We start from the raw sequence: 15,956 nt of genomic DNA on the forward strand, positions 1-15,956 counted from the left end.
GGGTCGAGTTGAATCAAATACATGACTGATGTTCTCACAGCTTCCTCACAATTTTGCTAATGAAATCTATGTTTCCCTGCTTTCCTTTGACTGTAGTAATCATGCACCTCACCTATTCTGTGAGCCTGTTAAGAACAGATGAGAAAGTAGAGATGTGGCTAAAATCGGAAATTAAAATTTGCAACCAAAACAAACAAAAACAGGATGCTCATGACCCAAGTGATCATAAAGCAGAATTCTGAAGGAATAAACAAAGGAGTAGCAAGAAATGTGGGCAAGACGAAACAGCTAGCATAGCTAGAAACTCCCTAGCACCTGCGACTGAATAGAGGCTGTTGCCAGGGTATTCTATGCTTAGGAGCAGGAAATGGCAAGACTCTTGCTAGCAGATGTCAAGGCACTGAGTCTCCAAAATGCTTTGGAGCAAGGACACCGGAACCAGGCTGCCTCGCTTCAAAGCCGACTCTCCCACTATAATAGAATAATTACCAAAAAAGAGCCACATTTTTTTTTTTTTCAATCTTCCCTTCACCCATGCTCTTCACAGTTTAACTTCATACTGGAATTCTCATTAAGTGGTCTCGTTACTCCCCTCTTTGAATCTTGGCTGGCCCCGTGACTTGGTTGGCCCAGTAGAATGTGGCAAAAGTAATAGTGCACCAGTTCCAAGCCTAAGCATGTTTTCACTCCCTCGGGACCCTGCCACCATATGAAGAAGCCTGGACTAGCCTGCTGGGTGGTAAGAGAGACACAGGGCCCAGACACCACCATTGCCCAAGCCAACAACCAACCAATCCTTAGATGTACGACTAAGGCCATCCTAGACCTGCCAACTCTTACCAGACCACCAGCAGATCACAGATGCAAAAACAAGCCTAGCTGATATTAGCTGAGCCTGGCCAGATAAGCAGAAGTGCCTACCTGACCCACTGACTCATAAGCAATAATACAGGCTTATTATTTGAAGCCACGGAGTCTTGGAATGGTTTGTTATGCAGCAACAGCTAACTAATATATAACTAGCTCTTTGAATTTAGGCAATTTCCTTAAGCCTTCTGGCCTCGGTTTCTACATCTGTAATATGGTGATAATAATAACAGTAGTGACCTCAAAGGAAGGTTGTGAGGGTTACAGAAATGAATATATGTGAAGCACTTAGGATAGTGCCTATGGCATATAAGCAGCTACAATTTGTTGAGCACTTACTGCCTGTGGGGCACTGTGATGAATATTTGTCATAAATTTTCTCATTTCGTCATCACAAAAGCCCTGTGAAGCCAGTACTATTGTTATTCGCAGGTTACAGGAAAAAGTGAGGCTCTGAGAAATCCAGTAATGTGCTGAAGTTTACTCCGCTGAGAAGTAGCAGGTGTGGGACTGACTTCAGAGCCCGCTGTCTAAAGCAGGACCCTACATTGTCTGTGAAACTGCCTCTTGGAACAGGCATGATGGGATAAGTTAAGGCACTTATCCTCTCCAGCAGAGAACTCTTTCTTAAGTGGGGGCCCCTCACAAATAAAAGGTTAATCCACACAGCATTGCTTTTCTCAAAGTTTAAAGCAAATCCTTGTCTAAGTTCCTTCCAAAGCTTGGAAATCACCAACACTGTAAGTCGAGAGGTATCTTTTCTAAATGATGGAGACTCAAACTCCATTATCTAGCAGCTAACTGCATTACATCCCTCACCCTTGGGATCTTTCCTCCGTTATTTAAATTTCAAATTTCTTTTCTTCCCTAAAGCAATTTGAATAGCTGGACCAATTTAAAAGTTTCAGTAAAAGGGAATTGCCTTGAGATCAGCCCTTAATCTGCCCTGAACACCTTTCTCTCTTCACCTAAGAGCTTCAGTTTTTAAAGTTAATTTAGCCCTACTGACTAAAGTTCACTAAAGAAATCTTGTTCTAGGAATATTATAAATTACTTATTCAAATAAATGTATAAAAAAAAAAAAAAAAAAAAAAAGAAATCTTGTTCTAAACCCTGTACCCACCGGGCTGTCTTAAAAGTTACACTAATAATTTTCACTCATATTAAAATTTCACGTGTTTATTAAAAAGCATTAATAAACAAAACTATAAGTTATACCTCTTGGATACCATTCCAGAGGAAGTAGCCAAACAAAATATGGCCGAAGTCAAGCAATACTAAGGAAAAAGTATGCATTGCCTGATATGGCCACAGGGAGGCAGCAGAGGGTGAAAGATGGGCCAGGGGTCCTTGGCAGTCTTGTGGAAGCAACAACAGCACCATGTGGAAGCAGCACTAGCTGACTGGGGTGGGGAGGGGGGTTGAGCGAGTCGATGAAGGGCTCAACCCTTGATTTCCTCACTTGAAATTCTGTAATACTCTGCACATCAGATGATATACAATACTGGAACAGTTGGACTATTTTTGAAAGAAAAGTAGATTTGGAATCCTGATTCTTCCAATCTGCTCAAAGTCGGTAAATAATTACTATCTGATGCCCACCGTGTACAAGGCACTGTTTTAAGTACTAGGGATCAGGTAATAATAATAGTAACTAACATTCATGGGAAAATAAGTGCCAAACACTTATTTCATTCAATGTTCCCAAAGAGGGGTGCACTTTTATTATCTTCATTTTACGGTGAGGGAACTACCTTAATAACTTCCCAAGGTCATAAAGCAAATGAGCCAGGATTTCAACCCAAATATTTTGACTCCACAGCCAGGGCTGTGAACCATTTTGCTGCAATCTGTCCGGTCCCATCTTATCAAGGTAAAGGATATGGCTTTTGACCTTGAAGAGACCAGTTTAGGGGAAGGAAAACAGCATGAATTGCACCATTCAGTATGTACAACAAAGTGAAAAAAAGAGTGTGTCCTAGAATCACGGAAGTGGGAGAGATTAACTCTGTGCAGTTGACATCTGAGAAGGCTTCACTGAAGAGGTGATGTTTTTGTTGGATTTAGAGGAAGGCATTTCCCTCCTCACCCCAAAACCCCCATTAAAAAAAAAAAAAAAAGAAAGGAAGAGGGCATTCCCAGCACAGGGAGCAGCATGTGTGTAAAGGCCATCTGGGCAGGGGACAGGTCAGAAGAGGGACTTGGTTCAGCTCAGAATGAGCCTCAGATGCCATGGTCAGATCTGGACTTTCTCTTGTAGACAAAGGTGAGCCATTTTAATGCAGCCATGACACGCTCATATCTGTGCATTATGGGTGAAGATTGGCAGTGTGGGAAATGAATGGGAGAGGCCAGGGAGGGAGACCAGGTGGAAAGCTGTCTTTGTAGCTCAGACTGGAGAGGACAAAAGGCTCCTCTAAGGAGGTCTCCGTGAGCCTGGGAAGGAGAAGCTGGACTCAACCCATTTCCAAGACTGGATGCGATGACATAGGGAAGAGATGGAGAAACCTGAAAAATGGGTGGCCAGCCCTTGTGTATATCAGGGTTAGAGAAACAGAAGGCAGTGCATATTGGTGGGGGATGATGATAACCTTGGTTTTGAATGTGTTATGTATGAAGAGCCTGTGGGACATCCAGGGATGGATCTGGATGGAAGTTGGAAACCGTAATCTAAACTTTTCTCCTGCTGGATTTAAAACTAATCATTAACTCAAGAGCCATTTCCTGAATGCTTATAGGCAAGGCCCTGGGGAGGAAGACCTGCCTAATCCCAGGAGCTTGCCCTCAGGTAAAGAGAAGCAGAAAGCAGGGATCTAAGTGCTCTAATTCAGTTATGAGCAGCTGTGGTACATTGAAAGAGAGGCATCCGTAATCAGACCCAAAGGTTTGGGGAAGGCTTCCCAGAAAGATCCTTGAGTTGGTCTTTGGAAGATGCCTCCCTAGCTGAGTAGACGTGGTGGAAAGCAATGATGAGAGGAGGGGACACAGCAGGCAGATGGTCCAGGATGAGGAAGCAAGGAAGCCCGAGACAGTAACAGCGAATCTGGGAACTGTGACAGATTTGTTTTCAAGGGACAGGGGAGAGAGTAGCGACAGAGGCCTAGGAGGCCAGCATTTCCCACTTAGGAAATGCTTTGCCTGCTGAGTCAAAGTCTAGAATGCTCTGGAGAAGGGGCTAAGGATACCAGAGACACTTGCTTAGCAATGTGATCTTCAAGAAGTCACTTAAGCTCTCAGAGAGCCATTAGAGCATGGGACGGTTTTGAGCCTGACACCCGGGTCAGCAAAGAGGTGTGTTTTTTGTTTGTTTTTCTTTATTTTGAGAGAAAGAGCATGCAGGAGGGCAGAGAGAGGAGGAGACAGAATCTCAAGCAGGCTCTGCACTGTCAGCATGGAGCCCAATGTAGGGCTTGAACTGAGGAACCATGAGATCATGACCTGAGCCAAAACCAAGTCAGATGCCCAACCAACTGAATCACCCAGGTGCTCCAGCAAAGAGCTATTCTTATCTCTGATGTGTACCTCCCACCTTCAGCCACACCACGGAAGCCAAGACCACTTTTTATGTGAGAGGGAGGTTTAGTGGGGTGGGGACAAGCCTTGAGGATGGTCCCACTGGACTGTGGGGCCTTTGGCACACACCGCAGATATAGGAGGTCTCCCATCCCCGTTCGTTTCTCTCTCACTCACTGATTACACCTGCCTTTTCCTACTGACCACCCACACTGCTTAAAAAATGTGTGCCCGTGTCTAGCCGCATTCAGAATCCCCACCCGCTATGAAATAAATGAAGCTACTTTCTGGTGAAAGTACAGTTTCTGCTTTTGGTTTTCTGCCAGGCACCCAGTGGACACACTCAGATTCATGAGAAGGTGAAGAGATGGAAGGAAAGTAAGAAGAGGACAATGTGGATACCTCCCCGCCTCCCTGGGGACCCGTCTTTCGTCATCCATTGCATCCCTCCTCCCATCTCTCACACACTGGACATCCCCCAATGGTGTAACTGCGCTCACATCTCATCTCTGCTGCTGTCTCGAGCCAGCTGCCCTGGGCATATTCCTTGCCCCACAAGCTTCAGTTTCCTTGGTGTTACAGGCTAATACACCTACCTCACAGAGCTGGCATAGGGACAAAACGGGACCAGGGCCTGCCACAGCATCTGACCCAATCTTCTCTGGCCCTAAGGTCCGGATCCCTCCTAGAACTGCCCACAGAATTGCCCCCTTAGACCTGGGTTTAGAGTGCGAATCTACCGGGTTTTCTGCCCGTCATACCCCGAGTCTGGCCACTAACTCAGACTAACAATAGGGGAGAAATAAAAGTCAATAGCAGGTCCAGATCTGTGTACAAACAGATAATTCAAGAAAAGTTCTTGGGCCGACAGCACTAGGGGGACCCTGAGCTCACCCTGTCCCATGTTTTCAACTAGATATCATCCACATCCAAGCCAACCAACTGCAGAGTACAAACAGATAATTCGATGTAGAAGAAAAGTTTAAATACTGGTAACGGGGTGGGGCAGAGGATTGGTAGGGTAAGCAAAGGGAACAAATAGGCTCTTGGCAAAGGATGAGCAGATATGATCCTTGCAAACCTACCCCCAGATTCTTACAAGCCCAGCTTAAACCCCTTACTCCCCTCAGCCCCTTGGAGTGGAGCGGCCTTGCAGACAGAGTGGCTCCCGGAGCTTGTCTCAAAGACTTCTACGAAATTATTTTAGAAATATGAATCCTTTGAATGTGCATGAAATTCTAGTGCAAATTAAGAATGGGCAAAAGTGAAGATGCCCAAAAGCCACCCCCTAAGTGAAAACATGTGGCTACTCTACCGAGGAGTCCCGCCCCTTGTGTGTCTGTTAGAGGCAGAGTTGGGAATGGTTCGTGCTGCGTCAGCCGGGCAAAGGCCATGGGCTCCGAAATGACAGCAGGCTGACAGGGTCCAATCAACACAACAGCCAGACCGCAGCTGGGGCCATCGTCAGCTGAAGGAAGTTACCAATCTTGGTGGCCACCCTTAGCACCTAGCCCCTCCTCATCAATTCTGCCAGTCACCACACAAACATGGGTCTTTCCCCTGTGCCTCTGCCCAGAACACAAAAGCTCTCCCGCGTGCCCCGAGGGATTTCCGGAGGCTAACTCCTCCACAAGGCTTTCCATGGCGTTTCTCCTCGCCTCTTCCAGACCACACAACCCCCACAGACAGAATCTCATATCTGGGCTTTATGTTTATTCTACAAGAATATAACATGTTAAAACAGGGAAACAGGGATTGAGTACACATTCCTATCTAGGAAACCAGCTCCATTGTCAACAATAAATAAATATTTAACCAGTGAGGAGTCCCTGACACGCTAAGAGGTTCCCAGCACGTAGAGGTAGAGTCTGACGGTGGAGAGGGAGACAGTCAGGCTGCCAGTTCCTGCTGAGATTCTCCAGCAGAGGCAAACTGAAATTACAATAATAATAAATAACAACAGCAACCACACAACAGTAATAAAATAATATGCTATGACAATAGTCACAAAACCAACAATACATTATACTTAAATAATTTTCTCCTGGAGGAGCTCACAGCGCAGAGAGAACAGTGTTGCTTTTCCTGGGGCATAACGGGGCTGCCAGGTTCATTTGCCTCCGTGGCCCGGGCTCGTGCAGAAGTCTCACCACAAAATAGGTGTTTGGTGTTGCCCTGAGGTGACGAGCAGGTTCTGATTTCTCCTAGTCCGCCTCCTCCAAGCAGTCTCTCCCCCCAGCTGCACTCCCAGCTTCTAAAGTCTTCCGAGGGCCATCTCGGTTCCAGGCCCGACTTCCCCCCACACTCTGGTAAGGGCACCTCACATCCACAGGAAAGAAACACAAGGCTCCCCTTCCACTGAGGGCAGCTCTTTTTCCCTGTTCTCACACCCACAAAAAATACCGGCTTGATTTCAATGGAACTTTTGGAAACTGCCAAGAGAGTTCTCATGACCCTTTTCTCCCTAGCTCCACCCTGCTGGGCCCAAGAGCTGGGCTAGCCACTCACTGTGGGGCCCCACACCTGCCTCCTCATGGGCCCTATGTTGAAGGGCAGCATGGAGCCACGAGAGGGCACAGCCCAGCAAGAGGCCCCACAGGCCCTGCTCACAGGCGGACCTTGCCGCAGGCACAGGGTCAGGGACCACCTACAAAGGTCACCAAGAGCACCAAGATTAATTTCACAGGTGCAAGATGGCCCCTTTTCCAGGCTCTCTACTGACTTGCAAAGAGGTCCAAAAAGCCAGTTTTTGAGGTATAAAACTCTTGCTTGGGAAAAGCATCAAATTGGTTCTCCAGCCTCAATAAGACTGTGAGGCTGGACACGGGAATGTTAAGAAGGGCAAGCTAAGCGACCCTCGGACAGCCCAGAGGTGAAGGGGACAGACCGGGAACGCCCTTCTGTGTCCCGGACAGCCTGGGAACTAGGAAAACAGGATGCAATCGGAGTCAGCTGTTCAACAGGCAGATCTGGTGGTCTTCCCCTCTCTCGTTTACAAGTTCCCCTTATCCAGGCTGGAATATTTCCTGCCCCGTGGAGAACAAGAGCCAATGATCACTCCACCACCACCTTTCCTTTTCCCGGAGAGCCCCACACAACCCTCATCTCCAGCCCTATCCGCTGGTCCTGGAAGCGGGGGGGTGGGGGGACCCACTCCTGCACAGAATTCAGTCCCACAGTATCTAGAGGAGAGGGCGCTGCTTCCAAAACAGGCGGCCAGACGGGCTTTTTCCTTCACTGTCCTCTCGGGCCTGCTTTGCAGAACCTGCCTCAGCGATGGGCGACTCCACCTCTCTTCCTGGCTGGCTTCCTCACTGCCACAAGGCTCGGGTGTGTGAGGGCTCCACCGGGCCGCAGCTGGACGGAGAGGCCAAGGCGGCCGCGGCTTGGGCGGCCAGGTCCCGGTAAGCAGGTGACTTCAGGAAGCGCGGATACGAGTCCTTCTCCATCAGGGTGCGGGTCTTCCCCTGAGCCACGTCAAAGCAAGTGGCTGTGGCGGCCTGCACGTTCGTCCTGGTCAGCTCCCTGGTCTCATGGTCTATGTTCACCTGTGGGAAGGAGGGCAACAACGTGGGTGAGTGGAGAGTGGGCAAGGCGAGGGGGTCAAGGGGTCAGGGGGCCGAGGAGGGCTTGACGGGCAGGTGCAGCAGCGGAAGGGGTACCCGACTCTGAACCTGGAAGCTGGGGTCTCCTGAGCTGACCATTAATTGGCTTTTCAACTGTGGGCCTGTCCCCACCTCGGATCCAGTGTCTGCCCTCAAATCTCTCACAGTTATCAAGAACATATTAAGAATGTATACAAATCCGGGGCCTGATTCTTGATTTGGGCTCAGGCCATGATCTCACGGTCATGAGTGTGGAGCTTGCTTGGGATGCTCTCTCCTCTTTTCTGTCTGCCCTCTCCCCCACTCACACGCACTCTCTCTCATGAACTCACTCTCTAAATAAATAAACAAACAAACATTAAAAAAAAAAAAAGAATATATACAAATCCAATCCCATTTCATCCCTGCCTCTGTGCAGTCCTGGTTCAATTCGCCATCACCTCTCTCCTAGGTTAGTGTCAGAGCCTGCTAACTGGTCTCTCCCCTCCACCCTCACTCCTGTGGTCCATTCTCCAGCCAGCAGCTACAGTGAGCCTTTTCAAACTCAAGTCAGTCTGTCAGCAGCAGTGTTGTCTTTCCTGGTCACTCGGAGGAAAAGCCAAAGTGTGTGCTGGGCCCGCAGGGCCACCTAGGCCCACATCTGGCCACCTGTCTGACCTCATCTCCTACTCTCCCTCCCTCACTCTCCGTGCTCCACACGGGCTCACTGCTTGGTTCGTAGTAACTAGGACATGTGTTCTCTGGCTTTTGCACTTGCCATTTCCTGTGTTAGAATGTTCTTCCCTCCCTTATCTGTTCATATGTCACTTTATGGAACAGCCCACCCATCACTTCCCTTTGTAAAAACAAAAAGACCTCACACGTCCACCCATCCGGTACTCCTGTGCTCCCTTTTTTTTTTTTTTTAATGTTTATTTTTGAGACAGAGAGACAGAGCATGAACAGGGGAGGGTCAGAGAGAGAGGGAGACGCAGAATCCGAAGCAGGCTCCAGGCTCTGAGCTGTCAGTGCAGAGCCTGACGCGGGGCTTGAACTCACAGACCACAAGACCATGACCTGAGCCGAAGTCAGACGCTTAACCGACTGAGCCACCCAGGCGCACCCTGTGCTCCCTTTCAAATCCTGCTTTGTTTGGATCAAAACACGCACCATCACCTGACATATATTTATGTATTTCACCATTATTGTCATCTTCTCCCATTAGGGTAGAGACTTTTGTCCCTGCTATGTCTCTAATAACTATAACAGTGCCTTGCATGTAAATGGTGCTCAATAACTCTTTATGGAATAATGTGGTAAAAATTAAAGTGCTCAGAAAATACAATACAAAATAGGATACAAAAGCAAGGTATTACTATATTCTCTCCACAAGGTGGCCCCATGCACTTTCCCAAACGCTGAGGCCAGCCACGGAGACCTGAGGGAAGGTGGGAAAATTCACCAACCACATACCAACCAGCCTGAGGCACCGTCAGCCAGGGGACTGAAGCAGGTCACACAAGGTCCCTAGGGTGACCTGTCTCCCCACTTGTATATTTTAACCCTCTAATAAGGGCTTAGTTTACAAAAGCAGGTTATGCACCAAAGCCAAAACACCTGCCAACCCCTCTAAGCCCCATCAGCGAGTCTGAGGGTAACAGCACCCGTGAGTGGCACAGAACTTGGTTTTCCTAGTCTCCAGCCACAGAAGCCCATTCATGCCTGTGCAAAATAAGATCACTCTCTATACTCAACCCTTGCCCTGCTGGACACCCACCACCCCCAGTTCTCAGTGGGGAAGGAGCAGGCAGGTGGAGGGTCCACAGGACATGTGGAGGCTCTGACCTCTTTTGGGGCTTCACTGCGGATGAATTCATCAAAGATCTTGTGAGCCCGGGAGGCCAGCTTGGTAGCCGACCGGAGCTTCTTAAACTCCTCACAGGCCAGCCAGAACTCCAGGTTCTCCTCGCTGAACTCCGTCTTCAGGAAAGCGTGGAAGGCGGCTACTCCATCTGGGGTTGAGGGGAGAGAGGGAGAGACAGGTCAGACAGTGGGACAGCGAGGAATCAAAGAAGAAAGACAGCAATTGTAGTTAATGGCTCTATTTTTAGGATGTAATTTTCTTGAACAAGGACCTGCCTTTGTATTCTGAATAGAGGCTGGCACACTAGGGGATGGATCATTATTATTATTACTACAACTATTATTTTGCCCACGCTTTCAGCATCCCTCAGGCTGGCTCCAAAGCACATGGGTACACATGTGCCACCCCTGGACGGACACAACAGGATCCTACTCACTTTTACTGCTCAGTAGCAAGTCAAATGACTCTTTCCACCCCAGCACATCTTCTGAGAAGTTTCTGCTAGAAAACAAAACAAAACGTAAAGATTTTACTTAAAAAAAATCAACAAACTAATGCCTAGCATAAATCCTAGCCAGAACTCTGATGGAGGTTGTAGAATTCACACAAAGTGATTACTGGAGCAGACTCCTCCAACCCTTGGTTGAGGCTACAGGTATTTTTGTAGGGGACAATTAATTCAGTAATGGGAAACCAAAGACAGGGGCCTTCTAGTCCTCAGTAGATAACTCTAAGACTGTCTCTTCACAGTCCAAAATTGTTTCTATTCCTCTGACCCTGGGCTTTGTTTTCTACATTTCCCCTCGTGGAAATAAGGGCCTCAGGAATAGAGATTAAGTCTACTCATAACCCCAGAGCCTAGAGCAGCACCTGGCAGTGTTGATTTTCAATATGAAAGGGCTTATAGGCAAAGTGCACACTAATGGGAGTAAAGTCATTGACTGAAAAGCCTCAAGTGTTCTTAGACCTTGTCCTAGCCCCGGTTGCAGAGACAGTGACATCTGCAAGTGGAGGAGTCTGGTAACTAGACATTCCGACCCTGGGCACACATATCTGTCGGTGGGCCAAGAACCCTGGAGCCACCGACCCAGTCACCCATAGCAGACCAGCAGGAATCTTCACTAAAATCTTCAGGAAGGGGTCACCAAGATGTACCCTCACATGTCCTAATTTCTGTTTGTATTTTCCTCCTTGTGGCTCCTCTCCTCGATCAGGATCCCTCCCCTCTAGGGCCCTAGGCCGGCCAGCAGGACTCACCCCTCTTTGCCGTGTTTGCTACTCCACTCGAACTTGCCAACACTGCCAGTATCAGAGCCCAGCTCTGATTTGTGAAGAAAGATCCCCAGCCGTGTCTTGAACTCTTTGGCTCTGGAAGACAAAGCAGGCACATGGGAGGATTCCCCATTTGCTCAGCCAGGGCAAAGAGGCGTCCCAGAAGAGTTGGGGCTGGTGCCACCCACCTTCCAGCCTCAAGGGTTCCTGGGAACCTTCAGCTGTTCCCAGGGCCTAAACTTTGCTTCTCTTCTTAATATCACCAACCCAGAAACAATGAAAGTAATGTTTCAGCTGTTCCTCAGTAGGACTTACACTTTCTGGGTTCAGAGCACAGCATATATGGCCTCTTTCCCACTTAAGTCACACTAATCTATCTTTGTGCCTGTTGATTAGCAGAATGCAGCTCGGCACCCTCTAGGCTTGTCATGAATATTTCTGGAACTTTGTGGAAACTGATTCCTGCCTTCTCCTTCACAGCCACCAGCTCTGGCAAGGGCTAGAGGTGGCTGAGTAGCTCCCTGGGAAGTGGGCACATCCCTCACTGGTGGACCCAAAAAACACCTCCCTGCCTTCTCAGGGCCAGGGGACTCATGCTCCTAGATCTGGGCTGTAGAATGAAAACCAAGTGTTTAAGAAACTAGAAAGGCAGTTCTGCCTGCTGATGCCAACGTGCTCTTCGTGTAGCAGATCTTTGGCAGGTCACCTGAGGACTGCCATTTGTCAGAGGCTGGGCTATTACAGTAAACAGTGGTCCCTCCACTTCCCCTTGTTTTTCCTCCTCCCTTCTCTTGGCCCTTGGCGTCTCTAAGACTCTAAGGGAAGCATCTGAGAACGTGGAACTAAGGTGACCTCTGCCTCTCCTCTCAAGTCAGTAGAGTCCCATTCTCCCGCCCACCCGGTCCCCAAGCCTGCCACTCCACTCCTTAAGGACTGGTGGGGCTAGGACTTCTTCCTCCGGGCGGCTGGCAAGCTCCATGGGACAAGCTTCTCTTACCTCTCCAGGCAGGTGGTGGGGAAGGCGGCCAGGGTCCGGCACATAGCTGCGGGTTCAGAGCAGCACGTCGTGGGGAGGATGGTGATGGGCTCCAGCGGTCGCCGCGAGCGCGACGAGACAGAGGGGCAAGAGGCGCGACTGGCACCGTTGAGCAAACCTGAGTTTTATCGGACTGCACGCAAGGAGGCGCAGCTACCGCGGCTTTTATTTCCTCGGAGGGAGTGGGGCGGGGCTGCGCGCCACCGACCAATCGAAGCGCGGGGAAGGTGGAGGCGTGGCCAGGGAGATCGACGGGGCGGGGCGCCCGCCACTTGCACACAGCTGTGAGTCGCTGGGCGCACGCGGCGGCCCCCTCCTCCGGGCGGACGCGGCCACGCGGAGGGAGAAGCAGCAGGGAAGTTACACGGCACGAGGTGCGCCCACTCAGTTTAGTAGGAAAAAACCAGTCGGCCTCTAGTAAAAGCAGAAAGCCAAGTCAGCGGTAGCAGGCGGATTTGCGTAGGGGGTGGCACGTTGGGGAGGCACACACACAGTGCCAGTCACAGCCTGAGCCTGAACCTGCGGGGCCCTGAAGGACGGGAGAGAGGGGCGCTAGCCGGGCAAGACAGCGTCGTGATTATACTGATAGCAACCATTTACTGTGCTCCTACTCGAAGAGCCATCCCATCACCTCCATTTCAGAGATGAAGAAACTGAGTCAGAAAGTTAAAGAGACTTACCCAAGATCAGAGGGTTGGAATTAGCAGACAAATGGCCCGGGGTCGGGGGGCTCTTTACTGAGCATCTGTATGCCAGGCATTTTTACTAAGAGTCGGGTTACGTAATTTGCTCAGCCTTACACAATTAGTGTTATGCCAGCATTCAAATATGAATTTCCCATGCTTTTTCCACTGCCCTACCACCCAAAATTAGAATCCCAACACCTCTGTAAACTGATAAATGATCGACCCTGGGTTTAAGCAGCAGCTAATTCAGTGTCCTAATCTCTGAGATCAAGGACATCTTCCCTCTCTCCCCATCTTCCCATGAAAGCCTTACAGCCACCCCCACCCCTCACCCCCGTTGCCCCTCAGTTCCCTTGGAATTGCTACTGAAGAGGCTGCATGTGAGGTTTAGAGTGTGGAATCCAGAGCTGGATTTCCAGGTTTCAAATCACGGCTCCACCACTTACTAATGGGAGACCTTGGGCAAGATTCTTAATCTTTCTGTGCCTCAGTTTCCTTATCTTTAAGATGACAATATGATACACCTATTTCATAAAGTTATGAGGATTACATGAGTTCTTAGCTAGAGTTCCCTAGGAGACAGGAAATGCAGTTCCCCTGAGGCATTGCCTTGCTGGGGAAAGTTCTCAGATCAGAGAGGGAGTGAGAGAAGCAGGGTTAGACAGAGGGAAGAGTTAAATGCCATGCTGCTGTGATACAGACCACCATTGGCCCCAGGGGATGCCCCCATTAAAGCAAGGGGGCAGGCCTTTGTACCTCACATTAATCATTCAATGTATGTGGTGGCCCCAAGAAGATGCTTAAGCTCAAGGCAACTGCCTCTGTCAAGGGCAACTCCCAGAGAGACTGTGCTGTGAGCCTACAGCAGACAACAGGCTGGAGAATGAGGGCCTCGGTCCCAAACAAGAAGTCTTGGTGGTATGCCACAGCACCCCTACCAAGGTGGTTAGATCAGTGCTGAACACATAGTCTGCACTCAATAAACTTTAGCTCTCGGGTTTATTTACTAGGAATACAGGAATCACCAGACAATAAGGAAAAGTAGTAAGTTTTTTGTGCCTCTTGGAATTTAGGTTTCCATGAGGGGCATCTAAGAGTTGCTGTTCTTTAGCAAAGCCTGGGAGTAAAGGGTCAGAAGAGAGAGACAGGAGGAGAAGAGGTCCTCACCTGAGGGCGTAGGGTGACACAGCCCAGAAAAGCTGGTCAGGGAAGGAAAGGTTAAAACCACAGAAGGGGTGAGGACAGGAAGGCCTGGAGATTGTCGAGGCGTTGCTTGAGCAAAAGAGGCCCAAATCAGAGCAACATGTGGGGCCATTTGACAAAAAAGATTCTCTTGTTAAGCCAGGGCCTGTAGAAGATGACCCGGTTAGTAAAAACATAATGCGCTCTGAAGAGTAGAGTCAAATCCTTCCCCAGCCTCCCAGTGGGTCAGTGGACAGAGGCAGGTACAAACACTGGCAGCAGCATCTCAGGTGCCAGCATCCCACCTTCACCCCCATCTCTGGGTCTTCCTTTCTCACAAGTGCAGGGCTGGGTTGGTGTGGGGCAGGGGTTGGGAGGGGGGCAGTGGTGTGCAGCCGGGCAATCGAAGAATGCCTCTTGAACATCTGTGTTGCTCAGCACAACCCTCCATCCACACGAGGAAGCAGCCCACCGTCCCCATCAGCAGCACGTTCTGCTGGAGGAGTCGGTCAGCTGAGGGGAGGCCCGATGCTGCACCCGGTGCCGCTCAGCTCAATCCCCAGCGTGGGATTGTATTATGCAGCTGCCAGGTGGGGATGCGGGTGGTATCCGGGACAGCTTCTCTTCAAGCGACAAAAACAAGTTTATGGACGGACTGAATGCCCGGTCTTGCCCCCAGTAGCACCATGTTGGAATCAGCCCAGACGTGGCCACATAACAACAATGATAGTGATTATGCACAGACCCTCCCTAAACCTTCCTGTTCTGTCTGCATCCCTGTGAATAGGCCAGAGGAGCCTCTTAATTTCTATTTTGCAGACAACAAAACAGCCAGTGCCTGCGGTGACCTTACTTAAGGACCCTGGAACTGAAAACAGCTGAAACCCGGGCCCGCTCTCCAGATCCTGAGCTAGTGCTTTCTCCCATTGGACAAACAAGGCAAAAGAGGCAAGAGAGACAAAGCGGTGCTTGCAGCCTGGCAAATCCAATCCGAGAGCACAAAGCTCCCGGCTCAAGATGAAGAGCCCTCTCTGAGTTCAACCTGCCTCCCGGTTGCCATGGTTACCTCTTCAGTTTCCAGACAGAAACTTTTTGAACTTCACAATGTATCCCAAATTCTCTTCCCAGCAGGTGGGCTGGTTCATGTCTGCAATTTCAGTAATGACTCCACAGTTGCGGAAATCCAGCAAGTTGAGCCCACCTGTGAACCTCACAGGCTTGGGCATGAACCTGACCTCGTTTTTGCCCAGCGCTCGCAGCACAGCTGTGCTGCCTTTAATGGAGGGTGTGGGGACACAGCTCGGAAGCCTGGGTCATCTGGGATCAGGATTAAATATCCCACAACATCCCGGCCACACTGCCCTTCACTCCCGCCCCTGCTCCTCTGCAACCCCGCCCAGCACCGCCCTTTCCACCGAGCTGAAGTCTACACAGGACCTTGTCTGCTGAAAACGATCCGGGGAAATGGAAACATTTTCTCGACTTCTGATTTGGTGCAGATGATCCTCACCGGGGTCCGAATGTTCCCAATTCCATCATCGATCTACCAATAAATATTTAGTAAGAATTGATTATGTTCCCTGGCCGGTGGAGGAAATCACAGCTTTTAGGCTCTTCACTGAGTTTAATGACCTTCTATTTCCTCCTCTCTGAGGAAACAGAACTAACACAGTAGGGAAGGAGAGGTGAAAGGAAGTTATTGACAGGAGTTGCAACAGAAGTCCCAGAAAGTGAGAGCTCAGGGAGTGTCTGCGATGTTTTAAACAGGAGTGAGTGGGGTTTGAGCACGATGGAATACAGCTAGATGTGAAGGAAGGAGCGTGCTCCCAGCGGGAGAGTTGTACAAGCCAGTTGTAGTTGGGGAGTGCGGGAAGATTTAGGAATCCCTCGTATACAGCAAAGGATCTCAGGATGCACAACTGCATATCACGGTTTGACAGAAGCATAAAAAC

General features: G+C 49.5%; 1 protein-coding gene and 1 long non-coding RNA gene across 3 annotated transcripts; one reads left to right on the forward strand and one right to left on the reverse strand.

The window, feature by feature from the left end:
* Positions 1-6,073: 6,073 nt before the first annotated feature.
* RGS16 (regulator of G protein signaling 16) lies at positions 6,074-12,804 on the reverse strand. 2 transcript variants are annotated; one of them, XM_086694701.1, is made up of 5 exons: positions 12,098-12,804; positions 11,086-11,196; positions 10,265-10,326; positions 9,810-9,976; positions 6,074-7,928 (listed from the first exon to the last, which is right to left on the reverse strand). In XM_086694701.1, the coding sequence occupies exons 1-5, from the start codon at positions 12,139-12,141 to the stop codon at positions 7,692-7,694; spliced, it is 621 nt and encodes a 206-aa protein (XP_086550827.1). In that variant the 5' UTR covers positions 12,142-12,804; the 3' UTR covers positions 6,074-7,691. The 2 variants fall into 2 exon arrangements, with proteins under 2 accessions (XP_086550827.1, XP_086550826.1); XM_086694700.1 differs by having other exon boundaries at positions 10,265-10,329; positions 12,098-12,802.
* LOC147572632 (uncharacterized) lies at positions 12,425-15,573 on the forward strand. The gene is made up of 2 exons (XR_015246415.1): positions 12,425-12,510; positions 14,824-15,573. It is a non-coding gene; the product is annotated as an uncharacterized LOC147572632 (long non-coding RNA).
* Positions 15,574-15,956: the final 383 nt, after the last annotated feature.

Source organism: Puma concolor, chromosome E4 (assembly GCF_028749965.1).
Source record: "Puma concolor isolate L17-30 chromosome E4, mPumCon1.1.hap2, whole genome shotgun sequence".
Taxonomy (NCBI): Eukaryota; Metazoa; Chordata; class Mammalia; order Carnivora; family Felidae; genus Puma; species Puma concolor.

Bases quoted from the DNA above. Each gene is read 5' to 3' on its own strand.
- RGS16 (XM_086694700.1), bottom strand. From the start codon at position 12,141: ATGTGCCGGACCCTGGCCGCCTTCCCCACCACCTGCCTGGAGAG. The intron at 10,330-11,085 runs GTGAGTCCTGCT...TTTGTTTTCTAG, and splicing joins AGCAAACACGGCAAAGAGGG to CAGAAACTTCTCAGAAGATG. The intron at 7,929-9,809 runs GTCAGAGCCTCC...TCCTTCCCACAG, and splicing joins GCAGTGAAGCCCCAAAAGAG to GTGAACATAGACCATGAGAC.